At 32.4% G+C, this 21,782-nt stretch overlaps 2 protein-coding genes across 2 annotated transcripts; one reads left to right on the top strand and one right to left on the bottom strand.

Annotated features, from left to right (window-relative positions):
- The first annotated feature begins 2,817 nt into the window (after positions 1 to 2,817).
- On the top strand, positions 2,818 to 13,975 carry Nt5c (5' nucleotidase C). Its single transcript, XM_089696545.1, has 9 exons — positions 2,818 to 3,198; positions 3,948 to 4,123; positions 4,454 to 4,681; positions 7,510 to 7,644; positions 7,889 to 8,046; positions 8,804 to 8,990; positions 11,806 to 11,946; positions 12,345 to 12,496; positions 12,901 to 13,975. Exons 1-9 carry the CDS (start codon positions 2,985 to 2,987, stop codon positions 13,103 to 13,105), a joined length of 1,596 nt encoding a protein of 531 aa, XP_089552671.1. The 5' UTR covers positions 2,818 to 2,984; the 3' UTR covers positions 13,106 to 13,975.
- A 1,108-nt stretch (positions 13,976 to 15,083) lies between these two features.
- Positions 15,084 to 21,477, bottom strand: LOC149487853 (endoribonuclease Arlr-like). The gene is made up of 6 exons (XM_089696589.1): positions 21,044 to 21,477; positions 20,529 to 20,640; positions 20,180 to 20,264; positions 19,279 to 19,431; positions 18,855 to 18,943; positions 15,084 to 15,453 (listed from the first exon to the last, which is right to left on the bottom strand). Exons 1-6 carry the CDS (start codon positions 21,415 to 21,417, stop codon positions 15,217 to 15,219), a joined length of 1,050 nt encoding a protein of 349 aa, XP_089552715.1. The 5' UTR covers positions 21,418 to 21,477; the 3' UTR covers positions 15,084 to 15,216.
- Positions 21,478 to 21,782: the final 305 nt, after the last annotated feature.

Raw genomic sequence — 21,782 nt, forward strand, 5'->3', positions numbered from 1 at the left:
ATAAAAATAAAATACTTAAAATGAAAGTTAAATATGCTTCGCAGCTTTTTAGCCAGACTGTTGGGAAAACGATGGGTTATTTAGCTGGTAAGTAAATATAAATAGTGGCTTCAATTATTAGTAAAGTATGTTAAATAAAAAATAAAAAACATTGCAGCAGACTACACCATTTTTCCTTTTAAAGTTAAATATTTTTAACATTTTGGTTCTAAACGAGCACTGCTGCAATTGCTTTTGATACTATTGTAGTAGTATGTAATTGTTGGTAGATCCCTATTTTTGATAATCTGCATATACTCTTATCTAATATTAACAAAACAAATTTCAGAAAATGGCTTATTACCCGAAGAAACAAAAAACACTGCCGATTTCATTATATTCATGGACGATTTATTCGACTCGCTAAATGGAAGTCAAAAAAATTCAACAAATCGGTCCGGAAAGGATTTGCTTCGTAACGTCACGCCGAAGTCAAGACACAGTGATATTTGGTTAGAAGCTAAAAGAGTTTTAAAATCAATGAAATTTGTTACGATGAAAGGTAGTTCTGGCACTGTACCATCTATAAACAATTGGGTTAAAACAATTGAAAATATGGAGCTTCTACGTGACAAATTGTTCTATGACTACAAAATTAAATCCTTTTGGTGCAGACATCTGAACCAGGATCCTTTAGAAAACTTTTTTGGAAGTATTCGCAGTCATGGGTTCAGAAACAACTCGCCCTCATGTGCTGCTTTCGAAGCTGCTTTTGCATCTTTGCTAGTTACCAACATGAGCAGCAATTATTCTCGTGGATCTAATTGTGAAGAGGATTTTTGCACGATGTTTGAGTCTTTTGACGAATTATTTTTCAAAACTCATTCTAGAACGAGTCCTGTTTCCGAAGTTGATTATAGTGATGTAATAAATGAAGACATAATATGCTGTTTCGAAACTAAAAAGAAAAATCCGAGAATAATTGCTCAGCTCGAGTATGTAACAGGCTATCTTTTACGGAAATCAAAACACATTTTCAAAAATTGTGAAACTTGCAATGGATGTTTATACACAAAGGATCCTGGCACTAATAAATATCTTAAACATAGAGAATATTACAGTAATAAACATTTGTTACATTACCCTAGCGAAGAATTGACAAGGTATTTCTCTGATATACAAGATACTCTGCACCATATACTAAGGTATAAAAGTAGTATTGATAATTTAAAAATGTATATGATAACTATTTTGTATGTGAATATAGATACGAATTTTATTCAATGTGATAGTCACAAAACAGAATTGAAGGAATTTATTTTTAAATTAACTTGTAATTTTTTCGCACACAATTGGTGTAAATCAACAAATAAATTATTAAATGGTGCCAGCAAAGACCTAGATACATTAGATAATGTACAAAAACAAGCCTTACTTTACATTAGTAAAAGAAGGAAAGTAAGGAGATGTGAAAATAAATAAATAAAGTTCGGCTCGGTTTTATACATTCTCTTATGTTTCTTGTAGACTACAGGCCCGTGTTGAAAAAATTATGGGTCATTTGACCCACCAGGTGACCTATCTAGAACGATATAAGAGCATAAAATAATAAGATTCAGCACTATGATGTCACTTGTAAGCTGTCCACCTGAGTGCAGATGAGAATTCGAAGGTTCAGGTAGAGATTTTCTCCCCTTGTCTCCATGATTTTTGTACGGCGTTGCGGAATAATTGATTAAAAGTAGTATACTTAAAAATAGTATGACACAGATGCCGTACAAAATCAAATGACCAAATTTACCCCGGGAACTGTCGAAAAATAAAAATAAATTCCGACTTTGTGGACCACCATTTTTGTACGGCATCTGTGTCATACTATTTCTATACTGCTTTTAAGCCATTATTCCGCAACGCCGTACAAAAATCATGGAGACAAGGGGAGAAAATCTCTACCTGAACTTTCGAATTCTCATCTGCACTCAGGTGGACAGCTTACGAGTGACGTCATAGTGCTGAATCTTATTATTTTATGCTCTTATATCATTCTAGATAGGTCAGGTGGTGGGTCAAATGACCCATAATTTTTTCAACATGGGCCTGTAGTCTATTGGCTTTCAGACTCACACTTAGCCAATTATTTCATATTATTCATTTGTATTGTAATTGAAACTAATTAGGTATTTACATAAATAAGGTGATTGCTGAACAATGCGGCGCCAAATTCAAATTTATAGAGGTTTTTCGGCATTAACGGATTCAATTCTAATCTTAATGCATTGGTATTTCCAACACATTTTCAAGGACATATCACAGCAATTTATTTTAGGCAAATTGTTATGGGATTCGTAGAAAAAAATGTCCGATTGCCGGGAAACTATTTCGAATTGATAAGGATAAGAATTGAAGCCGTTAGAAACATCAAAAAATGTGAATTTGTCGCCACAGTCAGTAGTTAGAATTCCCCTTAATTATTTGTTGATGTTTGTTAAAACATAATATAGGTACCTATTTTTTAATTCTGTTTTGTAGCTATTTATTAATTAAAGTTGTAATTTTATTATAATTTAGATTGTAATTTTGACATGTACCTAATTTATATTTTATTTAAATAAATGACTACATTAAGTTATTAAATGTCGTTTTATTTATTTCTACTCAACTGAAACAAACCATACTGTTCCTAACCTAAGGAGGTATAAATATACGTATACATACGAGTAATACCTATGCATATAGGAAAATGTTGTACCATCGTTAGTCACTAGATGGAGCTCTACCCCAGACAAAGCTGAAGACTCTATACCCATCCTATATAAGTTACTCTATGGTCACCACCCAGTAAATAACAGATTCAAAGTGGTATGCACGTGAAATTAGTGTTAAAATAGAGATCATAACGAATTTTTTTCATTATGCAACCATTAACGTTTAAATTTTAAAATGCAACTGAGTGTCTTGAATTCATAAAAAAATATTTACGGGCACTTCTTAATAAGTATAATGTTATGCGCACAAATATCAACTTAATTTTTTTTGAGAATTTTGTGTTATTTTTACTCCTAATAAATATGTATTTTACACGTGTTGGTAGATTTCTTAAATTAAAACGCAGTTTATCACATAAAGATGGTGCCAGTTATGTTTTTGTGTCGGCCAAAAACTTCTCAACCAGAGAACTTTTGAATGAGGCGTATTGTCGTACGAAATTGAAGTGTAAATGTAAGTACTATAATATATTTTATTCTGACTTATATAAATTTATTTTTCATTAAAAGTGCTGCAGGATGCAATCAATTTACCTTTGAAATATTTATATTTACAACTTTATGGTGTTGACTATTGTAAAACAAGCTAATTGGTAATTATTCAAGTCTATTTTACTCTTTTAATATTATAACTACCTGGCAGCCTAACTAACTAATGTCTTTCCAACCTTAAATGGTTTTGATTAGTATCTCACCCAGATTGTAAAAATAAAGGAGGGCAGTTTAATAGTTAAGCCATTGACAAATTGTTTATCTCTATAAAAATAAAATCCTATTTTCCTTGGTCACGGCATCATGTGTGTTCGGCGGGACCGATTTCGATAATTCTCATTTTGATGTGTTCGTTATTGACTGGAGAAGGATCTTATAAAAGAAAAACTCGAGAAATTGCGCCAAAGTTTAAGAAAATGTGAAAACTGTATAGCAATTTAAACTTCACGGGTTCGACAATTTGCACATAGACAAGACAACATCTGTCGAGTCAGCTAGTTAGCATATAAAAATAACCAACTACTAGATATTATCACTTCTAAGTTGTAATCTTATTCTATGTGACAGTGTTATTACTGATCATAAATGAATTAACATATTTTTAAATAAAATTGTTTTATAACATTTTTAAGAAATCTGTTTAGATTTTACTTATAAGTAATTGAGATAGAGAACTGTAACAATAGTATTCAAATATATTTTGTTTTATAGCCAAGAAGCTGCCTCAAGATGTAAATCCACAGGGTGTGTTTGCATGTAATGAGCTAGATCTCTCTGAGGTACAAGTGTATGGGTTTGATTATGATTATACCTTGGCACATTACAAACCATCCCTGGAACATTTGCTCTACAATCTTGGAAGAGATATGTTGCTGGAAAAATATAAAGTAAGTATACAAATTGTATGTCCATAATAAACATCAACCATCCTATATTAACCTGGTACAAGTTTATCAAAGATTGGAAAATTTAAATCTGGCAATAATTCTTTTCAATTAATTCTGTGTATGCACTTATATCTGTATGATAATTGAGTGCTAACTAACTAAATTGTATTTTTCATTATCTTCCTAAGGAACTAAAGGTGAGTTCTGAGTGCAGATTAGTTGTTAGAATCTAAATTTTATTGTCATAGACATCAAATTCCAACTTTTGTTCTAAATTAATATAAATAAATGGAATTAATTATCTTAATAAATAATTTTACTATTTGACAGTACCCAGCAGGAATATCGAAATTAGAGTACAAGCCAAATTTTGCAGTTCGTGGATTGCACTATGATATTGAAAAAGGATTGCTTTTGAAGCTAGACTCATTTTTGCAAATTCAATTTGGCGCCGTATACAGAGGTTTGACACCTGTTTCAACTGATGAAGTCCTACAAGTTTATAGAAATAGAATCATACCGATAGCTTATGTTGAAGGAGATACCAGAGCACATAAGGTAATAAATCTATACTATAATATTATAAAGCTGAAGAGTTTGTTTGTTTGAACGCGCTTATTTCGAGAACTACTGGTCCGATTTGAAAAATTCTTTTGGTGTTAGATAGCCCCTTTATCGAGGAAGGCAGGCTATATTATATCATCTCGCTAATGAGATGATCCTGGAAAGACAGGAGCAGAGCACTGCGGGTAAAACCGCGGAGCACAGCTAGTTTATAAATATATTAAATTCTGTTGCTATATTCGGCAAATTAATATCTGCTCATTGTTTGAAATAAATAATGTTTTATTCTATTTTCATGCCAAAAACCTCAATTTTTTTCAAGGTTTCATACCATTTTAAATCTATTCTTAATTCATTTCTCAAATAAAGATATAGAGATTGCTAGTCTGAAATAATGGAAATAAATGAAAGATACTTAATTATTTGATTATTGAGATTAAAAAAAAGTGTTTACACAATTTTACTTCATGTAATACCATTAGTCTTATCTTATCTGCATGTTTTTATTGAGATAATTTCTAAGGCGCTCAAAATAAACTCTGTAATTTGATATTATTTGAGCATACATATATAAAAATGTAATAATAGTCTTGAATCCAATTCATCATTTCGTTACTTTAACTGAAGATTGTACATATATGTTCTACTATATGTATATGTATTGATGTTTGTAATGAGTGCACTTGTAAGCAATCATTCATTTGTGTGTTCCCCTTCTGCAAATTATATCATAGTCCATGATATGTCATACATCATGATATATGAGGATGGTAAATAATACCATCTGTGTATTGAGTAAATATTTACGACTTGAAATGTTAGGTACCTACATTTCAATATGGTTTTATAATCTGCATAGTTTATGGTAATGATTTTACGATGATAAGCATATATAAGTGTACTAGCGGTCCGCCCCGGCTTCGCCCGTGGTACCTACATATTTAAACTATCTTATCTCTCAAGTTGGATCGAACTGCACATGGTGTGCGAATTTTATTATAATCGGTTAAGCGGTTTAGGAGTCCATTGAGGACAAACATTGTGACACGAGATTTATATATATTAAGACTAGTGGTCCGCCCCGGCTTCGCCCGTGGTACCTTCATGTTTAAACTATCCTATCTCTCAAGTTGGATCGAACTGCACATGGTGTGCGAATTTTATTATAATCGGTTAAGTGGTTTAGGAGTCTATTGAGGACAAACATTGTGACACGAGATTTATATATATATTAAGATTATAAGATTCAATGACAGTATAGGTAAACCAGAATCTGATGGCAATTAGGGAAATCAAAATTTTGAGTGTGCAACCCTAGGGAAAATGGACTGAACGATCTTGATACTGCTTATTTTTTATTTTGTTATCAATATCATTAGTCACATTACATAAGTGGACAATACTCTACTTTATAATGAGATATCCACTTAATATTATGTAGGTACATACATGTACATATAATATACATATTACTTTTATTTATGTAATACATATTATTATTTACACATACCTATATTTCTATATTCATTATCGTTATGCCGTTTGAAAGTATGGATGTAATGATAATGCAGATCAAATCTATATTGCTTATAATTTTTTTATAAAATAAAATAAAAATAAAATAAAACTATGTTTATTTTCGTAAGTATTATCAGATACACACATTATAAAATTGACTTGGACATCTTGGACTTGACGAATAGCCGTATTGGAAACTCTTGTAATAAGTTTTCATAAAATTATATTGTAAACAACAAACAATATTATAGTTACCTACATATAATATTTTTAATTTAACGTATCAAAACGGGTAAGTCCAATTTACCAATAAAATATTCAAAATTGAAAATTGTGATGTGTTTGACCCTGTTTTTCTATACACATTATAAACAACACCTCTTGCTTGTGATCGCAGCGGCTTTTTCGACATTTTCGAAGATTTTTTAGACAAAATCCTTATAATTATTCATCAATTACAAAGAAGATAAATAATTTGACAACCAATTTGATGGTTGTCAAATAAAGTTGCCACATGAAAATCCTTTATTTATTAAATATAAATATGCCATCAGATTCTGGTAGACCTATAGTAGTAAATAATTTGGAAAATCCAAAAGTGCACGCCTCATAATTTTTTTTTAATAAATATTTATTAATTATTATTTTTGTTTATTTAATAACAATTAAACCACATCGAATCAGACCCTGAAAAATGAAAGGGTTCTATTCCTGAGCATACTCAAGCGTAAGAGAAAAAAAAAGACTCGATTAGTAAAGTATTTCGGTCGCTATCGTGTTAACAAGAAAAAGGATCCGCACATACAGACACACGGACGTCCAAGACAGAACTTTTTTAAACTGTTTTTTAACTAGTTTAAATAACAAAAATGACATCAAAAATATCATGAACGTTAAAAAGAGTGTTTTTTCTTAATATGTGTGTGTATGTATTATCTTACAAGTGCAATGTATGATACATAAAGACATTTTAAGTTTGAAAAATCAGATGTTTTGCGCGAAGTGACAGTAGTACCCACCTCAACGCTTCGCTTATGAGGCGTGCAATACCCGCTGAAATTAGTTTGATAAACAAGCTTTTTTGTCTAGGTGTTAGTACTTAGGTATATTTGCTGTAGAAAACGTAGCTATGTACTTACCTATATAAATTCATATAAACAAAGTACTGCCCATGTTACAAATTCTTGTTAACGAAATTTTTTTTTTATTGTTCAGCGTTTTTTCAGTTATTTGTTACAAACCTTTTTGTATGTGACATACAAAAAATATGATTACAACATTTTTTAATAAATATTATTTTTTAGGCGAATAGGGCGAAAATGGTACATTTAGCCGATTTATTCTCTGTACCTGAAATGGGATTACTCTGTAATGTAGCTGAGTACTTCAATAAGAACCACATTGATTACCATCCTGAAATTCTCTTTTTGGATGTAAAGGTAAAAAATCATATAAGTATTTTAATATTTATTTGATTTTAATTATATTGATATTTAAATATTTTCATAATCTATGTTTTATAGTAAATTTTTCTAAAGCAGTTTCGCCCCTTGGATTAAGCTCGAAATCTGCACATATCGCTATAAAATAATTAAAACAATCGTATTCTATTACGAAAATATCATAAAATATAAAGATTATTATTTGTGTTTATAAATTAAATTTTGTATATTCACTTTTCAGAACTCAGTACAAAGTTGTCACCCGATTATGCACAAAATTGTAGCCCAAAATGTGGAAGAATACATCAGGCCAAACTCGGACTTAAAGAAATATTTTCAAATTCTACAAGAGTGTGGAAAGAAACTTTTCCTTGTTACAAACAGCCCTTTTCACTTTGTGTATGTTTTAATTTTAATTATTATTGTGTCATATAGTGCCCAAACAAATAGTCTTATATTCTGTCAATTATAAGACTATTTGCTAGACACAGTGTACAAAGAATTCTATACTAATATTATAAAGAGGAAAGGTTTGTATGTATGTATGGTTTTCACGCATAAACTACTGGACCGATATTGATGAAATTTGGCACAGATAATCTTTAAACCCTGAGAAAGAACATAGGCCTATACCTAGGAACATATACCTTTTATTGCGAAATATGTACCACGGGCGAAGCCGGGGCGGACCGATAGTAGTTAATAAATTCGTAAGCATGTTTTATATTATGACTAGGGTCCGCCCCGGCTTCGCCCGTGGTACATATTTCGCAATAAAAGGTAGCCTAGGTCCTTTCTCGGGTATCAAAATATCTCCATACCAAATTTCATGCAAATTTGTTCAGTAGTTTAGGCGTGATTGAGTAACAGACAGACAGACAGAGTTACTTTCGCATTTATAATATTAGTATGGATATTATGATAGTCGATTGCCTTGTTTGTGCTTTGTGGTATCATTAAATCTTTAATTAAAAAAACAAATGCATTGTATCTACAATGTATTTTTTTTAACGTTTAATTCCATTCAAATAATGATACCTATCTTTAATCATTATTTTTCAATTGTAACAAATATGTGTTCATGTATAAATGATATTATGTAAATGGATAAAAGTTAATCAATGAATAATTTTTCAATTTTTGTTTATATTTTCAGAAATGCAGGAATGGAGATGCTCGTGGGTCACGATTGGAGAGAATATTTCGATGTAGTGATAGTTAATGCTAATAAGCCGAAATTCTTCACCGAAGTCTCACGACCGATACGAGTTTTCGATAAAAACGCTAACACACATATTTGGGAAAAGGTTACATCGTTAGAAAAAGGAATCATTTATTATGAGGTAATGATAACAATCATATTTCCTTTTATTGAATAAAAATATTCTATAGATTGATTGATTCTATAGATATTGCCAAGATAATAAGAAGCCACATAAACAATATACATAGGTATTTTATTTTTTGATGCATTTTGATATTAAAATCTTATTTTATGTAGAGGATATTTTACAAAACAATTCACAAGTTTTAGCAAAATGTAAATAAAGGTAATGCATAATTTAATAAAAGGTCAAGGCTTTCAGATGGCTTCATAAAGTAAACAATGTGATCGTACACTTTTTGTATTAAACTGATCTTATTCCTTTTATTATATTATTATTACAAATTGTCAAATAGGTACAGTTTAACGAAGGTCTGAGTAAGGAGGAGGTTACTATGTTTTTTTGCAGTGTTATTTCCAGTATGGGAAAGTGATGGCGCTAGACGACCTATATAGCGTCGTCATTGTTCCACACTGGAAATAAAACTGCTATAAGATACCTTGGTACGGGGGGATAGATACTTGTTAAGCAGTTCTACCTTATGAATAAGGTCAACTCGCAAAATTCTAATTAATATACTACAAGCGTCAGGACATTGAATATTTCCATAATTTGACTGTAATTTTATAATTTACGACGGAATTACAATGCTATTTATTTAGCATTTATTTATTATTTTCTAAAATACATATAAAAACCTCACCACTCGCCAGTTACAACAAAAGCATAATATAAAATAATTTGGAAAATCCAAAAGTGCACGCCTCATAATTTTTTTTTAATAAATATTTATTAATTATTATTTTTGTTTATTTAATAACAATTAAACCACATCGAATCAGACCCTGAAAAATGAAAGGGTTCTATTCCTGAGCATACTCAAGCGTAAGAGAAAAAAAAAGACTCGATTAGTAAAGTGTTTCGGTCGCTATCGTGTTAACAAGAAAAAGGATCCGCACATACAGACACACGGACGTCCAAGACAGAACTTTTTTAAACTGTTTTTTAACTAGTTTAAATAACAAAAATGACATCAAAAATATCATGAACGTTAAAAATAGTGTTTTTTCTTAATATGTGTGTGTATGTATTATCTTACAAGTGCAATGTATGATACATAAAGACATTTTAAGTTTGAAAAATCAGATGTTTTGCGCGAAGTGACAGTAGTACCCACCTCAACGCTTCGCTTATGAGGCGTGCAATATATAACATGAACTATATAACTGCCTACGTCTTTGTAATTTTCATATTGTAATTCGATATAGAAACCTGAATCGGAAGATAACCAACATGGTGTGGTTTTATAATATTGTGTAATAAGTATTTGTTTCTTCAGGGACGTATTTAATATTTCTTACGATAAATAATATTATTGTATACATTTTCAATTTGCAAAATTACTTTAATAAGCACTCTCATTTGTTATGGTTTACTATATAAAATGTAGCTGACAAGTTTTATATCAATAAAAATTAAAATGAATCGTCAAAATATATTTACGCGTAAAACTTTCAAATGTCGCCACCGACCTTTTTTTATAAATTCATCAATTATTGTCAAAACAGATTCTTTTATAGAAAGGGAAATTAAAATAAATAATAGAAATCGATCAGAAAATTGCAAGACAAGCGCGGTTAAATAAAGTACCTAGGTATTTTATCTATCTATTTGCCAAATTTTTGTCAAATCGGTTCAGTATGTTAAAAAGTAATAAACAACCAACCAAACCATTTGATTTACAATATTATGAGTGGGCTACATTTTTTTATCGCTAAGCAGGCACACGAGCTGGCGGGTCACCTGATGAAAAGTGATGCCCGCCGCCCATAAGCATTCGCGATGTTACCGCGGCTGTACACACTCGTCGAGAGCCTCTCGTCGAGAGCCTCGGCCGAAAAGACTCTCGTCGAGAGCATGCCTGTACACACTCGTTCTAACATTTGAACTGAAGACTTACACGAGAATGGACGTAGAAAAAGCTGCTGCTATTTGTCTTTGTGCCGTGAGCTATTATAATTTTTTAAACATTTACTATAAAAAAAAATTCTCAAACCATGGAGAAAAAGAAGATGGTGGATGATTACCATGCACCGCAGTAGAAACAGGGAAATAAATATAAAAACTTCCTGAATAGTTAATGTATTTTATTGTATTTTTAAGGAATCAATAGAAACGCTTCTTTGTTTCAGAAGTACAATGGAAAATCCATTGGCTGAGTTGGTGGCAGAACCTTCTGGCCAATTTAAAATAAATCCATAAAAAATAAGTTCCATAAAAAAGGTTCTGTTTGATAACACTCCAAAAACTGTAATTCTCGTTCATTAGACCACATAGTGAAACACGTGCGTTCATAAATAACGTCAGCGAGCAACTAACTGAACAAGTGTGTACATGCTCGCTCTCGTTTTCCTCGCGAGACTCAACGAGACCCTTTGACTCGGGCGCAAAAAACCGACCAGTAACCGAGACAATCGAGGCGAGACACGAGAGAGCGAGACAAGACGAATGCCACCATGTACATACTCGTTCTCGGCCTGTCTCGGTGTGTCTCGGCGAGTGTGTACAGCCGGCATTAGGGCCACCGCGAATGTGATGCCTTTGAGGTATAAATATGCCCTTTTCTTAAAGGTCTCTGCGTCGAATCAGTTTGGGAACACTGAGGATGGTAAATCGTTCCACAAGATGGTCGTTCTCGGTAGAAAGTGTCGAGAAAAGCGCACTGTGACCGCCATGCATCCAGTTGGTGGGGGTGGAACTTTAATTTGTGGCGAGAAGTGCGATTATGCATTTTTGCATTCAAACTATTTGCTAAATATTTGTCTTTTTTCAGGGCACAGTAAAGCAGCTACAAGACCTGACAGGATGGAGTGGCCACCAGGTGTTGTATTTTGGTGACCATCCTTATAGCGACTTGGCTGATGTCACTTTGGAACATGGTTGGAGGACGGGAGCTATTATAAATGAATTAACGGTACATATTTTTTAAAATAATTTGATTGATTTACTATAAAAAACTACACTCACAATCGTATATTAATAGCCGTCAAAAGTATCAGAGTGGCTTTGTATAAAACAGTCATCGGAAAAAAACACCTTATTTCGTGGCAGCAAAGTTCAAAGTTTAGTGTATCGCTCTTTAGAAAACTTCGCCTACACTTCGCATACACGCGTAAGCAGAGTTTTGCTCTGGATAATTCGTGAGTGCGTTAGTTGTTATTGTTTCAAATGATGACGTTTCAGTTGGAAGTAGGTAATTTGATTGGCAGTGATAATAAAATAGATAGGTAGAAAAATAAAAGCATACCATTTATTATTTTTCATTTTATATAAAGGCAGACATAATTACTGAGTAAATATTTCTTATTCCAGCACGAGATTAACACATTAAACACGGAAACGTTCAAGCAAAATGCCAATTGGTTGCAAATGTTAACACAGCTAATTGAAGACCATCAAGATTACAAAGATCCAGAAGCAGTTGAAGTTATCGAAAAATGGATGGCTGAGAGAGATTTTCTCAGGTAATTTATAAATAATTTTATTGACTTTCATAAATAACTGTCTATCTGTTTACAAAAACGGAAGTTTCATAAGGATTTAAAGTGTGAAATTGAGTTTCTCAAATGTTTAAAAGGAAATTTAATAAGTTTGTTTTTTCAGTACACATCAAAGTTTACATTACATTGATTCGAAGTATAGATGTCGTTAGTGTTCCTACGTATTAAAATAAAAATTTCTCTAGCGACTTGTGTAAGAGTTCAAAAATTTTCGAAATCTTTGTTTATACATTAAAAAGCACAGTAATTTGTAGATAATATTATATTATGTACTAGATTATCATTTTGCATAGAAAATTTATTTTAAAGTAAGATTTGTGTCTATTACTCAAATTACATTATTCAATTTTTCTACTACTTAATTTCAGAAACGCCACAAAATCAGTGTTCAATCCGCAATTCGGCAGTGTATTCCGTACATACCATAACCCGACATATTTCTCAAGGCGTTTGTTCCGTTTTGCCGATATTTACACCTCGAATATAAGGAATCTACTCAACTACTCCCTAACACACACGTTCTACCCGCGACGTGGCGTCATGCCACACGAATATGGCTCTTATTTCGTATAGAATAAGATACAAATAAGATTAACGAACAGTATGATTTGCATTATGGACACGCACAGTATTTCTGGGAATATTGTATTAATAATTAAGTTAACCAGCTACCACGGGTGTAACCCCAGTAAGTGTAACAACGAATCTAAATATACTCTATTGTTTTTGTTTATGTCTACTTATGTTATTGATTTTTAAATGCTTTTTGAAAGTGTTAAATTTTATTATAAGTATATCGAAATCGTGATAAAAGAGCCACTGTTATATAAAAGATCATGTTAATATACCTAATGTAATCAATTTGGTAAATATTTCAATGTGATTTGATATTAGACCTAAGGATACGGTTTTTGATCATTTTTATTTAGATACAATTTTTTTTTATTAATTTTTTTTTGTCTTGAAACCCGCCCGCCTCCTAAAGTACACCTAATGAAACGTTAATTTGTTTATGAGATTGTTAAATAAATATAGAAAAAAAAAACGAAAAGATTGTCTATATTAAATTATATTCATGTATAGTCCCTGCCATATTATCTGCTCATAGATTTTGATAATAGCTTAAATTTATATTATTTAAGTGTTATATTTAATTGAACTTTCCTATGTTGTCGCTTATCTTCCTATTCAATGCATTTCCTAAACTCGTTATTAAGTCGTTTTATGTATAAAAATATCAAGATCGGAAACATGTAAATAGAGATTTGGCATTGTTTGTTTTATCTTTAATTAATTTATTACTAATCTGCCGAAATTCTAGTCAGTTATTGTATATCAAAAACAAATAGAATTAAGCGATCAAAAATAATGAAATCTAAACAAACATATCACATAAGAATCACTCATTTAAAAAACATAAACTAACAAACATTAAAGTGAAAACTTCTTTAGCGGCGTTGGGTATAAAATCTTAAACTCGCGTCAGTGACCTGATCGAAAAAGCGTTAAGACGGATGGATATCAAACATGCTCAACGTTAATAATCAAGTTTTCACTTCTGCCGGCACTCCCGGAGTGCAACCCGCCTTTTTTTTTCATATTTGATTAAAATTATTATTATGATTTCATTTAAAATTATATGTACCTATCTTAGAATAAAATAATTGTCTATTGTATTTTGTTCAAAGCATTTATTTCGAAGATATTCGATATAAGTGTAGATTTTTAATGCCAGTGTCTAAAATCTTATAGCTCATATACAATGTGTTAAATAATGATCTTGCCAGTTATGTTTTAGAATATATTATAGGCTGTTTATTTTTTATTGTTTTTGATAGATTAGGATTGTTTTTTAGTCTCAATTGGTTATACTCCAAATATATTTGTTAACTATTGTCACGAAGAATCATGTACATTACAGTAGGTATACATATTTACATCGTTTTCTTAGTCTTAAGAAGAACTTCCTAAAAATTTTGAATTATTTAACTACGTCAATGTTTATACTATTGTTTATTTTTTTATCTCCAGTTGTGCTTGTAAAACATTTAAATCTGCGTTGCTTTTTACTCTGTTTTTAGTTAATCTCAAGTCGCTGCAATAGATCGTAGTTTGTGACCTTAGATAACATGATTGTGCCATCTAATTAGACAATAAAACATTGCGTATAAACATGTTGTTTTTTCACTGATTTTCTACCACAGACCCACATTGCTTGATTTTCACAGAAAGTAATTAAACTGCAGTTAATGGAGATTGTAGACTTCCCTGTTGAATATGCATACGTAAGTTGTAGTAGATCAAGCTCCAATTTCTGCTATTTATATCGCTTATGATAGATGATGTGGACTAGGTGGTAAATAACTTAATCTAAAAAGCATAATGAATTTATAGCTGCATTTTCTTTTATTTGAGATCAATGAACTATGAGAAATAGCTAGAATTGAGGCTATATTGTTTGAGAATAGTAATTGTAAATTGACCATTCTGCTAATACTAGCTGTGCAAACTAAGGAAACAGGTATAAGAAGTAAATGATACAAAGTCCGAGTATTATTAAGTATTTTATTAAAAATATATCTTATTGTACATTTTATAACATTGTACGGTAACCATTTTAAGTTTCAAAATTGATTTTTATATCGATAAATAATCTATTATTTTAAGATGTTAAAAAACTTAAATTAGTACATAGGGTATGCAGTGTCAATGAGGATTACATTATCAGATTTCAAGGTTTTGGTTTGAATGGTAAATGGTACGTTGTTGTAGCGCAACTTGCACGGCCTGTCAGGGCGCGCCATAAAGCACAGAGTATACAAGGCGGTTTCTAGCTCTGGTGATGTGCCGACGAACATTGTGATTTCTGGAGCATCCTTGGTTTCACTCAGAATTGAATGTTGCTTGAGAATCAGGCCTTTCTATAAGAGAAGAAAAGTTAAATAATAAGTAAAGTGATTAAGCAAAATAAAAAATGAGTTACAGTGATGATGATTATTATCAAGTAGTTAAGTAATAATAATGGCCGCCATTTTATTTTAAGTTGTAGTTACTTTCTGGATACCTAGTAATTTTTGACTACCTACATCGGGTCACAAGATACATTTACTGGTAAACACAACCAGAAATGTTATGTTATTTTTTCCTACGATATTTTTTACTTAAAAAGATCTCATACTTAATTAAATTTACGTCGACCATTTACCTACATACATTTATATTTACACTAATTATTTATCTATGAAAATTTTCACTTTCGCGTTTTTTATTCTCACAAACTTTCACATAATTGTAATAATACTGCGGGTTTTAATCAACAAAATATTTGCACACAAAAACTCTACTTTCATTTATTGTGTTTATGTTCGACGAATCGTCGTAATTGCTATATAATTGGTGACAAGAATATAATAAAATAATATTAACAACATAGTTAATGTTTGGCCAATTGTAATAAAAATGCCCTCGAACGAACTAGTTATGTGATTAATATTGTAACAAAACATAATATAACCCATTATACATCACTACATAGTATAAAACAAAGTCGCTTTCCCTGTCCCTATGTCCCTATGTCCCTTTGTACGCTTAAGGCGCGGGTCAAACACAAGCGGCGCGGGCGCGGGCGTGCCATAAGCGCACCTCTTGAATCTGTTTTGCACCACGTCCTTCTTATACATTTTGTATGAAAGAATTTTGGAAAGGCGACGAGGCGGCACGCCACGGTTGCGCCGCGGGCGTACCGCAGGCGTACCGCAGGCGCGCTTCCCCCATCGCATCCAAATAGAGGTCAATTCACGGTCATACACAATCAAAAACAAATCGGGTGGTAGGAGACGGTAGCCTGTCAGTCAAAAATGTGTTCTCTCTGTGTGGAATTATATAGAGCTGCTATTACATACCCTTCTTCGTTTTGTTTTTAAAGGTGAATTGAATTAATCGATGAAATGATTTACACAGGTGATGGCAGTAGGGAAAGTGAAAATGAAGAAGAGCATAATGAAAGTTCCCATGTATTTACAATGTCAGAAATAAAGATAATCCTGATTTTGATTGTGTTTTTTATTTATTTGTAATTGTAATAATATTGTGGAATGATCAGTACTGTAAATACTTTTGAACTGAGATTTTAATGATAAGATTTATATGGTTTAAATGTAAACCTGTGTTTGAAAACCATATTTTATCTATACTAATATTACAAAGAGGAAAGGTTTGTATGTATGTATGTATGTATGTATGTATGTATGTATGTATGTATGTATGGTTTTCACGCATAAACTAGGTACTGGACCGATTTTGATGAAATTTGGCACAGATAATCTTTAGACCCTGAGAAAGAACATAGGCTACCTTTTATTGCGAAATATGTACCACGGGCGAAGCCGGGGCGGACCGCTAGTACAATATAAATTTTGTGTTATTTTAACCTTCTTTTCTTCCATCATTACACCAGTACTACTTTAAAATTACTTTAAAAGTACTATAAAATTTTCCAAGTAAATTCCAACATTTCCAACAAAGATATATTTTCAATCGTGGGGTTATCCTCGCTATTTAATTACAAGGAATTATCAAAACAAAATCGTTACTTTCAAATTAACGTTACTTTCAAATCTCTTTTAGCACAAAAAACATAATTTTACTAAATTATGCATGAAGAAAATGCATTTAACCACTCTATATAAATATCATTTTCGGACGCCAACAGCGCGCCCGATGCGCGCCGGCAGCGCGCCCGAGGCGCGCCGGCAGCGCGCCCGAGGCGCGCCGGCTGGCGCGCCCGCGGTGCGCCCGATGCGCGCCGCGCCGCTTGTATATGTCCCGCGCCTAAATCTTTGAAACTACGCAACGGATTTTGATGCGGTTTTTTTTAATAGATAGAGTGATTCATGAGGAAGGTTTATATGTATCATAACATCCATTGAATAGTGGAGAAGTACTGTTATTTTTGAGGTTTCTAATGTGACGTCGTAAAAAATTTTTCCGCTTACATTGCAAAGCAGGCTGAACCCTACGAGTTTTATCAAAATAATGTACTAAGTATTATACACATTGAAAAGGTCTACAGAAAAGTTCGCGATGGTATATGTCTATCTCTTATGGATAACCCACAATAACTTTTTTTTGTCATCTACTTTTTACGACAAATAATGGCTGATTTTCGATGCGATTTTAACCAATACAGCATTAATCCTTAACCAATTAAATACCTTGAATACATTGTTCATTTAATATAGATCTATATGGCCCTTTACACCGTATGATTTAAGTGAATATTTTCGAAGATATTACAGATTTAAAAATTGCGGGACGTAGCGTTTGCGGCGGTACCGGCCGGCCGCCCGGCTATCTATTTTATACCCGTGCGAATCTATTTTATATACAACGTTCACAGTTTTTCTGTAGTGTATTTAGTATCAGCATTGCACCCGTGCGAAGCCGGGGCGGGTCGCTAGTATATTATAAAGGCGAAAGTTTGTATGGATGTATGGATGTTTGTTACTCTTTCACGTAAAAACTACTGAACCGATTACAATGAAATTTAGCACACATATAGAGGGTTACTTGGATTAACACATAGGATAGTTTTTATCCCGGAAATCCCACGGGAACGGGAACTATGCGGGTTTTCCTTTGCAAACGCGGGCGAAGCCGCGGGCGGTAAGCTAGTTACATGATAAAGTTATGTTTTGTGTGTACCATAACGTCTGCGTTTTATACCTAAATAACTCTGAAAGGTACATGTCAGGTAGAGATCCTATTTAACTCATTGCAATGAGATCATTACATTATTACGATTCATCGTTGTCATCAAACTTGAGTCATGTTTCTGTTTTATGTTTATAAATATAATTTAAGGACTTGACACGAATGCCAATTACCTACCTACCTACATAAAAAATACCCACGAAAAATTGATCAATGTTTTGTTTACAACGACAAAGGCTTTTTAAGATTTACAAAAAGCTTCAGATGCTCAATGATACGTATGATAGTACTTTCAGAGTTAATATCTATAAACAGTTTATGGGGAAACGTCATAGGCTGTTTCATACTGAATATAGGAATCTCGCGGGATAGATTTATATTTTCAGCTTGAAAGAGGAACCTGTAGTTACCAATAGGTACTCAGATTAAAAAATGAGTAGCGCAGCAGATATTAAGAATTATTTCTACTAAGTTGTATTTACTTATTAATATGTAGGTATATTGTATCAATATAATTAATGGCTTGACATAGTTAAGAGTAACATTTTGAATATTAAACAGGTATGAGGATAAAGATAAGCAGGAACTTCGTTAGGATTATAAAACTTACTCCAGATAAGTCGAGTTTATCTATGTAGCCCAAGTAGTTAGCTTTATGATCCATTTCTCTTTTAGCAAAGAACAACCAGCTGTGGAGACCTGAAACATTAATTATTTTTTAAGAAAATATGATAGAGTAGTTACCTATTGTGCACAAGCGATAATAAAACTGAAATAAAATATGTATGGACCTATTGGTTTCTATAGATATAGGTAGGTACTAGGTATATAATTTATTAGGAACAAGAATAATATTCTGACAAAAAAAATGAACATATTTATTCTACGAGTAGGTAACTACTTAGGTAATGTAGATATTTTTTTCCTGTTACTATAGTTGGTACTTAACTACTAACTTAATAACTGTGGTCATTATTGTAATCGTGGTCTTTAGTTCATGTATATCTATCTCATAGTTTTATGTAGGAACTTACCCAGAACATCGTTTGACTTCAGTTCAGCCATGAAGATGTTTTCAAAAGCGCAGCTGCATTTGCAAAGGCCGGTCCAGTGACGAGCGTACTTTGTGAACCAAATTTTCTTTAATATATCAACCTGCTCATTGTATTCGTTCATTTGATTCAGACCTGAAAGTATATTTGTAATCTATACTTAGAATGTAGAGCTATTGCACGCCTCATAAGCGAAGCGTTGAGGTGGGTACTACTGTCACTTCGCGCAAAACATCTGATTTTTCAAACTTAAAATGTCTTTATGTATCATACATTGCACTTGTAAGTTATTACATACACACACATATTAAGAAAAAACACTATTTTTAACGTTCATGATATTTTTGATGTCATTTTTGTTATTTAAACTAGTTAAAAAACAGTTTAAAAAAGTTCTGTCTTGGACGTCCGTGTGTCTGTATGTGCGGATCCTTTTTCTTGTTAACACGATAGCGACCGAAATACTTTACTAATCGAGTCTTTTTTTTTCTCTTACGCTTGAGTATGCTCAGGAATAGAACCCTTTCATTTTTCAGGGTCTGATTCGATGTGGTTTAATTGTTATTAAATAAACAAAAATAATAATTAATAAATATGTATTTATTAAAAAAAATTATGAGGCGTGCACTTTTGGATTTTCCAAATTATTTGATTTTATGGATGAATGTGCTTCATTTGGGAACTGCTTATTGAAAGCTCTACCTATGCTGTATAATATCACAATACGACCATAGGAGCGAAGCATCAATGAAAAATGTTTCAAATTATGAGGAAAACCGCCTCATACCGAGGTCAAAAGTACTAGAATTAAAATTGAATATGCAAGCGCGGATTTTTTTGCAAACTACAGCTTAGTAGAGGTAACTAGGTAGGTTGCACCTACCTTTGCTAACGAGGAAATTCATCAAAGTCCTAATTGGACCAGTCGCAAGAATAGTGTTGATGTAAGTGACCTGTTCCGTCTCTTCCTGTAATAAATTAAATTCCAGTTTTACTTCAGTTTTTTTGTACATACATTTTTTGTAAACAAAAACATGAACAATTTGGTCTAGGTATATACCAATTAATTAAACTTTAGAAAAAATAATAATTAACGTAGGTAATTTCAAATTGCATTAGTTACCTAAATTGAAATCGCAATTAGGTAAATAATAAATTCAAACATACTATAATGATAATATTGCATATGATATTGTCTTCGTTAAGTTATTTTGAAATGATAATTTACTTACATTTGGTGTTACGAACTCTGGCCTAATCACGTTCTTGTGATAATTATCAAACAAAGCGGCGAACGGTCTTATCGTCGGCCCATTCCAAACATTCTCGGGCACGCTCAAGAGACTGAGAAACAATTGATTTTTAATTGCTTAATTTCGAACAAAAAAAAAACATTTTCATAAATTAATGAACGCAAATCGCACATGAATCTGGTAATAGTGGCGAAAAGTAGGTATACCATTTACACCTTTTAGAATTTAATAGCAAACTTGTGTATGTTGTTCTATATAGGTATCTAAAAACAGCTATTCATTTCCCACATAATTTTCAGAAACGAAGTAATCGATTAAGTAGTAGGTAATTAATTTGGGCAAGGTCACTCAACATATAATATGTAGGTAACCTATTTATTGGATAAAATAACAATAAATCATTATTATCAACAATAATTATTGTCACATTAGTTTTGCATGCATATAAGTTCATTAAAACATTGGTAGAAGAAACTATTTTTTATAATGCTTACTTGGTTTGTGCCTCATCAGTCTTGGACAGAGGACTGGTTTTGCCTTGCAAATTGACTTGAATATAATTGAATGCGTTATTGATATCTGAATTGAACATCTCCTCGCTGATGCGAAGCAGGTCTTCGTCTGTTGTCGAGTCTTGCACTTGCTTGAGCATTTCCTCATAACTCTTTTTCTTAGCATAGTCCACTACGCCTCCGACTACCGTGCCGATTTGTTGAAGCGTGTTTGTGGCAGTGTTGCCCTGTTGTCCAGTTACCGAGTTGCCGATTAAGTTCGGCAGGATGCTGTTGAATATCTGCCCCGCAGCCGAGGCTATATCATCCGCCTGAGAGGCAGCGAAACAAAGGAACAATATAATAGTCAACTTCATTTTGGACTGATACGCAACGTTGAGTATAGCCGGATTGTGGCGTACTAGTGATCTCCGTGGCCGCGGCTAGGAGGCGATACTGCACGACCTTTGGCTGACGTCACCTCCAACTGTGTATATGGACGATGGAGATATGACATGTTATTGAGATTCAACCTGCGGATTTCCAGTTTTAGCGCGCTAGCTGCGGGGAATTGGTAATGTGAATTGCTAGTTTGTAGTCCGGTAAACAAAATCGACCTTCGCCTTGAATTATTATAAGTATGTTGCTTCCTAATAATTGGAAGTTGTGAATATAATTAATAATACATACTAGTTACGTAAAAGATGTTTTGAATTTTTCAATCAAACCGTTTTCACAATAA

This window comes from Colias philodice, chromosome 6 (genome assembly GCF_061535455.1).
Source record: "Colias philodice isolate Cphi_HAF_F1 chromosome 6, ilColPhil1 Martin Lab GWU primary, whole genome shotgun sequence".
Lineage (NCBI taxonomy): Eukaryota > Metazoa > Arthropoda > Insecta > Lepidoptera > Pieridae > Colias > Colias philodice.